The sequence below is a fragment of the Pomacea canaliculata genome, linkage group LG3, assembly GCF_003073045.1.
Source record: "Pomacea canaliculata isolate SZHN2017 linkage group LG3, ASM307304v1, whole genome shotgun sequence".
In the NCBI taxonomy this organism is placed as follows: domain Eukaryota; kingdom Metazoa; phylum Mollusca; class Gastropoda; order Architaenioglossa; family Ampullariidae; genus Pomacea; species Pomacea canaliculata.
The window spans coordinates 33,827,601-33,837,272 of NC_037592.1; the positions used below are offsets into that span (position 1 = coordinate 33,827,601).

The window sequence follows — 9,672 nt, forward strand, 5'->3', positions numbered from 1 at the left end:
GTGATCATTTTATTTCCTCCTAAATGCATGAAAATAGCAAAATATGTAGCTTAACAGCTTGCTCAAAGATGCTTGAAAATCTATAAACATGTATAGATGGGAAATGTTTAAATGTAAACTATAGCTGCACACTAGCTTGCTTACTGATGGTAACCTTTCGCACAGATTTGAACTATTTTCACATTTCACAAAGTATAATTTATTCATGCCTTTTACTAAAAACACATCTCTTTATGCTCTGTTGATTTAACAAACACAAAATTGAAGTCAGAAGAACTGCAGTCTTTTATCGTCAGTTTTTTATCGTACTGGATACCACTTCAACAGGATATCTCCATAAGTTTTGGGAGCTGCAAATAATATAGAACAGCTTAAATCAATAAGTAACTGTAATATTATAATCAGAACTGTCAAGCTCAGGTTCACTGCATTTTACGAAGATCAAATGACATTTTCTCTAAAATAAACAACACATGCACCAAGCTTCATACACTCCCCTTCTCCTACCTCCTTCCCCTCCAACACTTATTAAACACACTGGTATCCCATAGACACGAGAAGGATAGTACAAACATCATTTGCAAAAACTTCCAGCATGTTTCCTAACATTTACAAGACTTTGGCAGCCAAATTTTATAGCCTCTGATTCTGAAATTTATTTTTCGGAAGTTTTTAGGTTTTCCACTGAGCATGGAGCCTACATAATAGAGAGTAAACAAGGATAATAACTAAAGTTTTTATTTCTCATAAAATTCTGGGGTAAGATCTTCAGTAACTGATGGCTGACAATGCTGAGTGACAGATGTAAAACATGAATCTCAAGTAACAACAAATTTGCTGTGTAGTATTCTGTATTATATGCTGAATGTAACAAGAATGTCAACATATCCAATTTGAACAGATCAAGCCCTGATAGGTAAAAAGGAGGAACAAGAATATATACTACATATTTAGATTTATAAAAGCTATTATTAAATGTAAAGGGATGACAAAAGACATACAGACATCATCTGCTAAAGACTGATTTAAATCAAAATGACTCAGTATGTAAACAGACTGGCTTTATGTGCGTAATGACCACCACTGGATCTTGTGGATTACTACATTGAGCTTTTCAAGTTATCGTGAGGGAAAATGAAACATTTCAAACTATGACAATTTTGAAAGTTACTCAAATTTAAAGTTTTGTGCAGTTGGAGTAAATATAATGAGGTTTGTTCCAGGCATGGTTATTGCTAGTTGAAAACTAAGTTTCAAGATCACCTGGCCACAACTAAATTCCCAAAAAGATTTGATCATGGTATGATGATAAGAGTTATTTTTGTAAAGCAAAGGTGGCTGAGCATTGGGTCATGTTTCCCTTCCCTCTTAAATTCAAGCCTTAAAGCAAACACATCAACTTCTGAGAGATTCAGTTTGAAAACAAATTTATGTCACATTACTACTGGCAAATTACAAATTTTATATACAGAATAAAAAAGTATATCGTACTGTGGTAAGCAGCCACATCAATTTATTTTCACAAATGCAACTTACAAAGAAGAAACCGATTAAAAGAAAACCTCACAAGTTTGCAATAATTTACCTTCCTCTTGGAAGTCTTCTGGGTGAAGTCGTATGTAATCTTCAAGAATCTGTAATCGCTGTCTCTGTTTTACTTCAAGCATCTTGTCAATGCTTTTGCCAGTGAAGTAACCAATCACTGCGAAAGATGCATGCTTGTAGATCCCTGAAAGGAATACAAAAAAACTGAAAATAAATTGACACTGAGAAACATAAACAAAACTGGAATATCATAAAAAAATGGATATCTTTAGTCATGAGTAAACGCAATAATTACTAATAATACTAGGCTACTTCTAGTAAAATATAATATCTTCATGTCTTCACTTTTTCCTATTCATGCTTGCATATCTTGATCCCATTTAACATAAAGGCTACAGATGTATGAGATTTTAGCAAATGTCAAAAATTATCTAGACTTTCATTTTAACAATTGGTGGAGAAAATAAGAATTACTGGGTTGTCCTAAAAATTTTCACTGCTTTGAATTGTGAAAGCACAACTATCAATATTTTTCTTCAAAATAAGCAGTTATGCTTTGCACACTCTTCCTAATGTAGTAGATATATTCCATTTACATAAAAATATGAAACAGTCAGAAGGTGGGGATGCAGGAGGAAGAAAGGGGAAGGGTCAGATGGATGCAGCAAACTTTGTCAGAAGCACCTTTGCTGTGGTAGCATCTGTGGGTTTCTAAACTTGGTGGCACCCATATTCTTTCCAAACACAAGTGAGAATTTGCAAAGATATTATGTTCATGCTTGCTATTCTGTCATCTGTAATGATGCTGCCTGTATTTATTTATTCTAATGTAAATTGTCAGTTTATTAATTGTCTTTAGTGCACAGCACATTAACCTCTACACAGGGAAATGAACTTAACAAATTATATTGTTGTTACTATCTTTATTGCAAGTTGCCTCTTTCACTTAGGTCCCAGTCTGAACTTATTGAGAACCAGAAGTTGAAAATCATACTTGTGCACTTTTAGAAAAAGACAAGGAAACCCAAAATGAATATGAAAGGTAAAGATAGCCCTGTAACCTTATGGCCATATGTAACTGATGTGTTTGAGCCATCATTCTGTGAAAGAAATGCTCCTCTCCCTCAGACTTACTTCAGGGTTCCCAGGGATGGTGCCAAGTAAGAACCTTATAAGGACCTAAGTGACAGTCATCAATGCTTAAGTTTTTCTCTTGTATGTCGGAAAGATGTATTATTTATGAATCTGTGGTCTTCTCTATGTTCTCAAATATTATTTCTAGTAATAATCAATAAGAGTTAATTTGATGCCTGTCTGCCATATTTAGATTAGATAATTAAAAAGTCTCCTTAGCACGCTGATAACATACACCGTTAATGTTCCAAGTTTTCTAGAAATCTAAGTAATAATAATTGCAAAACCTGAAAGCTTCTTGGTGTATACAAAGTCAGTTCATGTCTCTCTCTCGCACACACTCAAGGGAAGAGAGAGAGAAAATAAAGCTATGCAGTAGTAGAAGATCAAGGTTCAAGAAAGAGTAAGTTTCTAAAAGACCTTTTGAAAAAAGAGTGTTTTTGCGAATACAGAAGGGCAACTAGTGTTGTACAGATGTGTAGACCAACATGCGGCGAAAATTGTCGTATTGCGCAAAGTCGACTCCGAAAATAAATTTGTGGTAATATTTTATCGATATAAGACTTGTAAGGGTCACAGAGAAATGTAAGGACCTGTGTGAGAATTTGTAAGGACCGCATGGCAAATATATAGGCCTACGGCGAATCCAATATGTAGGAACTTATAAGATTGTAAGGACTGGGACCTGTTACCTAACCTCTATGCAGTCAGGTTCCCACTCCACAGTTGGGTCAGGAGAAAGTAAATTACATCACATGGGTATCAAACTGGCTAGTGAGCGTACTTTTCAGTTTGGATACCTTTGATCTAACCCCTTTATTATTTACTTCCCCACAATGCATTTACATGTAACTACATATATCTGTGTGTGTGTGTAAAAATATACATAATGAAACAGTCAACTCACTGTGCACAATAATAAAACAGGAATGTTCAACTCTAGTAGAAATGTGTTATCTATGCATCTCAAACCAAAAACTGACACGGTCACAAACCATTTTGTGCATGCTACAAGGAAACCTTGCACAGGACTTGTGAATACTGGTGTATTACAGAGAAAAACTTGAACCTAACTAAAGACTTATCATTAACCAGGTGTTAAATATTAAATTATCTACAAATATAAAATATTCTGTACTAAAAGTCATCTATTATCATTACTTGGTGTGAGTCTTTAACTGACCAAAAAAAAGTCTTCTGGCATTACATATTGTGATCTGAAGCAAACCTCTCAAAATTAAAACATAACAGAAAAACCTAGTACCGCTGAAATGATAGCAGTATATAGCTTAAATGCCATGGTTGGTCAGTATGTTGGTTTTTCTGCAGGTTTGGTGATTTCTAACAGACAAATCTGTTAAAAATCTATTTTGATCATTTCTAAATATAGTCTAGCTAAAAAAGTATCCATGGTTATTTAAACCACATGCAGTCTGGATCTGGATAAGATCCTGTGTTATTATTAGAATAATGAATGCTTTAAAAAAATACTTATCCAATTACTATAAAATTTTTTCGGATTTTTTTCCTAACTGAATGCCGTTATGGCAGCAAGTGTACCCCATTTACTAGGCAGTTAATATTTTACCAATTAATCAATTGAGCTCTAGGGTGCCAACGCACACACAGACACTTATTTTTTCTAATAAGCTATGTTGTGGACGTTTTCCTTCAGAAAAACTAAGACAGAAATGATACACAACTGATAAAATGCTTTCTTTTTTTAAACTAATAACTAAGATATTATGGAATTTTCTAAAACTACCGGCAAAGTGAGAAGGAAAACAATTACAGGCAATCAGATGAAAACGGGAATGAAAAACATTTTTAATTCGTAAAAGCAGCATTGTGGTGAACATTTCTAACATCTGCATGCATTTTCGTTCAGTATTCGGAGACTGATCATTTTGTCCCAACGCCACATCGTCCTACCTAGTTTTATTCCATGCAGGTTCTGTGATTGTTCTTATTTATATTTATCCAAGGACAACCAAATGTAGCACTCTTTTATTTAGTTTGGCGATGGAGTTAAAATGGCAAATAAAATCCTACCAGAATACGCTGGCCGTTTTCTTGCTAGGTTCAACAGAACACCAAGGATTACACCACTTGCTACTCCACCGGATTCATTAAGTGAAATAATTGGAGCCATATCGTCCTTGCAACCTTACAGGGACCTAAGTTTTCAGATGTGTGGTACAGTCCCTTGTACGAGCCTTAGCTTAAAATATTTAATATACTTATGGACATAGATGGATCGTTTTATTCTGTGAGTGACCATAAAAAATATTAAGAATTTTCCTCGACAACTGAACATTTATTTTAATTTTCATGTACATAAAAATGTTTGTGATTAAATGTTATTGAATCATCTGACCAAGAATGACCTCCCATACTAAACGTTCCCAGAGTTCCCGCACTGTCTACTTTTCCGCTTCCTTTTTCCTTCACAAGGATCCAACATGGCTGTTGGCAAGAATAAGAGACTGACAAAAGGTGGCAAAAAGGGTGCCAAAAAAAAGGTGTAAGTATTTGTATGTTATGATTGCATTTTTATACTGTAAAATTTTTATTTGTCAACTATTACGTTGTCGGATGCCTTAATTTAATGAGTAAGTACTTAAGATTTGGAACGTTATAGCTTCGTCTGTTTGGAGTTCTCTCTGTAGAGAATTGATTGTTTTATGATCAGAATATTTCAGACTTTGAAAACATCAAGTATTTTTGACCATTTAGTAATGCACATAACTTTGCTTGTGCTTGCAGAGTGGATCCCTTCAGCAAAAAGGATTGGTATGATGTCAAAGCACCGTCTATGTTTGCCGTCCGCCAGATCGGAAAAACTTTGGTTACAAGGACCCAAGGAACAAGTAAGTTTAAAGTTTATTATATGCCACTCTTCTGATGCTGTTGCGTGGGTAGATATTTAAGGAAAAAAGCGCGTAAGACATGATTAGTTTTGTCTGTCTAGATGTTTACATTAACTTCTTAAAACTGATCAAATTTGTTGCCATGTTGAACGTGCCATGTGTACGTATAAAACGTTGTGCTTGTAGCTACTATAAATGGTTAATACCGTTCACGCTGATAACTAGCGTCAGGATGGATAGATTGGTTGAGATTTATTGGCAAATCGATTGTTATCTGCGTAAATAAGTTCAGTCCTATAAGTAGAAAGAGCTTTTGGGAGAGGAGCCCATGTTAAATGCTTGCCTTACTCTTTATTATCGTGCATGGTAGACGTCTTACGGTTGCACTAAGTGTGAATTGTTAACCAAGTGTAGTGTTTGAATGTTAAATATATCCCTCTTCTGGTTTTGATGACAGTTTTTAGCAGTTTGTTGTTATCCTCAACAGAGATCGCTTCCGAAGGCCTGAAAGGTCGAGTCTTTGAGATTTCTCTTGCTGACCTGCAAAATGATGAAGTAACCTTTCGCAAGTTCAAGCTGGTTGCCGAAGAAGTTCAGGGCCGCAATGTGCTGACAAATTTCCACGGCATGGACCTTACTCGTGATAAGTTGTGCTCCATGGTCAAAAAGTGGCAGGTAAGAGTCCTTGGGTTAGTCTTCCAGATTTCAGCGCTTAATGCTTTAAACATTGAGATGCCTCCAATGCTGCATGTCTAACCAGTAGTTGTGTAGCGTATTTGCTTTTTACCAAGTCAGATATTGAGGGTACATGATTAAACAAGCAGTCCTGCTAACAGGCATCATAATAAACTTTAATGGATGAAACCTTTGCGAGTTCATAAAAATCGAGTTCTTTGGGGCATGCTGTTCAAGCTACATAGGCTCAGAAATAACCTTGTATATGCTTATAGTTCATTGTCTAATGTTGTGATTGTTTCAGACTCTAATTGAAGCCCACGTTGATGTTAGGACAACAGATGGGTATCTGCTCCGCGTGTTTTGCATTGGGTTCACCAAGAAAAGAAACAACCAGGTCAAGAAAACTTGTTACGCCAAACACACACAGGTATGTGTCTTAAGTACTTTTCGTTGCACTATAATCATAAACAGATTCTTAAAATGTAAATTGAGAGAATACAGTGGAACCTTGGCTAGCAAACGCCTCCGATGGCAAACATTTCGGATAACGACCAGTTCTTTAAAAATGAGAAAGATAAATTTTGTTTTAAGCTGTAGTGAAGAGTTATGTTTCTACGTTATATTTTACGATAAAAACATCGAATAAGAATTTGGAAGGAATCGAAAGCTACTAGAAAAAAGCCAGCTTGGTTGGGAATTCCCACCTCCTTGATAGAATGGTGTTTGCATGATGACTTAGCTTCTGAGTTCATCTTGCATTGTTGATCCTCAGGTGAAAGCTATTAGAAAGAAGATGTTGGAGATCATAACCCGTGAAGTTACATCTAATGACATGAAGGAAGTTGTCAACAAACTGTAAGTTTTCATTTCAGTTATTTGCCTCAAGTGTCAATATTTTTGTGTTTATGGGAATTTTCCATAAAAACTTTTATACTACCTAAAGGAAACAAGAAAGAAACCATGCACATGCCTCCTCACACATTTCTGGCGCCACCCAAATGCTTTCCTCTCACCACTTCAGTTCCCCTCTCCACCCACATATTCCTTCACATGCCATGGGTAACGCTGGTGTGTTATGCATCTGTTTTGCATTATTCTGCTGGTGTGAATCATTCTTTGCGACGTGGCTGGAACTTCAACTGTGGACTTAATGAAAATGGCAGCAATTTACTTGAATGCTTATGCTTTCAGTATTCCTGATTCCATTGGCAAGGACATCGAGAAAGCTTGCCAGGGTATCTACCCACTGCATGATGTGTACGTAAGAAAGGTCAAGGTGCTAAAGAAGCCGAAGTTTGACGGTGAGTACTTATCTGGAATTTTTAATGATATTGTGCAATTTCATGTCTGGCATATGCTGGGGTCAGAGGTAGTGTGAGAAAAGCTGATACCAAAAATGACTGGTTGATCCGGTATGGTTGTGCAAGTTGCCTTAGTTTGTGCATCATTAGAATTCCCTTTTTTTATTTATTTAACTAGCTGTGTCATTTTTGTTTTAAAAAAAAGTACTTTTTGAACTAGACTTTGTTTTATGGGTCACCTGTCATTTAAAGCCAGATAATGTCTTCAGTCATGCTTACCAACACTAAAAATAGCTCCAGCCGGACTTCAAATCAGTCTCCGACATGAGTACCTAATAACGTCAAGTAGCAACAAAGCCAAGCATTGTTCAAAATAGTTCAGCTACCTTGTACAAAACAAAAATGGCCCCTGTGATTCACACTCAGATAACAAATCGCACAATACCGCCATTTTCTTTTGAAACTTATTTTGGTAGTTTTGTTTGTTTTTTTTAAGTTTGTCAAGTCTTTAATGTGTAGGCTGTAAGTGTATTTCAAGACATTTGGTTCATATGAAACAGGTATTAGTTAGCCTAATGACCTGGTTGATTTGACTTTCGGTGTTGGAAAGATGTCTTAGATATTACGATGTATAGTCATGTCGAAACAGAAGGTCGGTAGAGCCTGTGCAACGTGGTTAGTTTATGGGTGTCTGAAGTCAGTTCCGTGGAATGAAAGCAGACTGGTAGATCTCCCTGCTACAATCCCTCTTAAGTTGCGAGCTGATTTTAGTGGATTTTAGCATTTCTAATAAGGTTTTACTGTAGTCTGAATTTTTCATAGAAGTGTTTATCTTTGAGGAATCCCCAGAAGCTGCAAAATCACATTATAGTGACCTACATTAACATTAGGTAGTCATTGATGATTGTACTAATAACAGTGTTGTGCAAGCCATAGTTTCTGCTTAACAAGTGTTCATGTGCTTTTAATTTTATCCACCCAAATTACACATTTTATGATGTAAAGGTTCTTTTATTTTCAGTTGGAAAACTTATGGAGCTACATGGTGATGGTGGCACCACAGGGACAAAGGCTGCAGTGTCCGAAGCTGGCGAGAAGGTTGACAGGCCTGAAGGTTATGAGCCACCAGTGGTGGACAGTGTGTAGGCTTACGGACAGTCAAAAAACATGCTGTTTGGTGCACAATAAAGAGAAGACGATTGCCTTTAGTTTCTGCATTGTTTTGTGCTGTGGGAATTTGTTTATTGAAATAGTTGTACGCATTGTTACATTCTGTATGCTTGTGCTGTCACACTCGCAAGGAATGTAACCGCTACTCCCTTTAGGTCCGTGCAGACTGCTATTTGTCAAGAACAGGCAGGGTGAATACAAGCTTGAATTTCGAGGTCATGAAAGCCTACACTGCTTGTGATAAATATGGAGGGTTTTTTTTCCTTTTCTTAACTAGAGCAAAACTGAGTTTAGTATAATACTGCTCCAAATCCCAAGTTAATATTTTAAGATCCATACCGACGAATATGATCATCTGGAGAAAAGTCTGGCCTGTAGACGTAACGTCCACATAGGTGTCTTGACAATATAAACCTTTCTGATATATTTTTTATCCTTTTCTGTGTGCATCTGAGAATCAGGCCTTACATGAGCAGGAGAAACCTTTAAACTTTCTAGCATAATCACACACTTCTTGCAACATCTATACAAGCAAACGTTCTGAATGTAAAGACCACAAAACAGTTCATGCTTTATTGGAGGAGCATCTGTGTTCCAAGGATCAGAATTTTCGGCACCTTGCAGGCAAAAGTAAAATTCGGTAAAAAAAAAAAAAAATACAGTTCGTACAAAATTAGCCTCTAGTAGCTTCATTGTAAGCAATATTAGTTCATGGAGTAAGCTAACTTTTTCATGGTTAATTCTACCAGCCATAACATGAAAAATGCACTTACCATATAAGTACTACAAAGAGCTAAAAACTGAAGACAGTTTGTTTTGGGGTTTTTTGTTTTTTTTGCTGGGTAGTAGGCTCGCTTTTGGTAGTTGAGAGAAAGCATGGTGTTGGATGTTTGGAGCCTTGTGTCACTGCGGTGTTCATTAGGTTTTCACAAGCAAAGCCCAACAAACATTCACACTGAATAGGTCTACAACTC

General features: G+C 36.3%; 2 protein-coding genes across 2 annotated transcripts; one reads left to right on the top strand and one right to left on the bottom strand.

The window, feature by feature from the left end:
* Positions 1-175: 175 nt before the first annotated feature.
* Positions 176-5,010, bottom strand: LOC112560338 (NADH dehydrogenase [ubiquinone] 1 subunit C2-like). Its single transcript, XM_025232138.1, has 3 exons — positions 4,732-5,010; positions 1,586-1,729; positions 176-350 (listed from the first exon to the last, which is right to left on the bottom strand). The coding sequence occupies exons 1-3, from the start codon at positions 4,829-4,831 to the stop codon at positions 301-303; spliced, it is 294 nt and encodes a 97-aa protein (XP_025087923.1). The 5' UTR covers positions 4,832-5,010; the 3' UTR covers positions 176-300.
* Positions 5,011-5,070: 60 nt separating this feature from the next.
* Positions 5,071-8,736, top strand: LOC112560335 (40S ribosomal protein S3a). The gene is made up of 7 exons (XM_025232131.1): positions 5,071-5,203; positions 5,446-5,549; positions 6,037-6,224; positions 6,529-6,654; positions 7,000-7,082; positions 7,419-7,528; positions 8,550-8,736. Exons 1-7 carry the CDS (start codon positions 5,142-5,144, stop codon positions 8,672-8,674), a joined length of 798 nt encoding a protein of 265 aa, XP_025087916.1. The 5' UTR covers positions 5,071-5,141; the 3' UTR covers positions 8,675-8,736.
* The last annotated feature ends 936 nt before the right edge of the window (positions 8,737-9,672 follow it).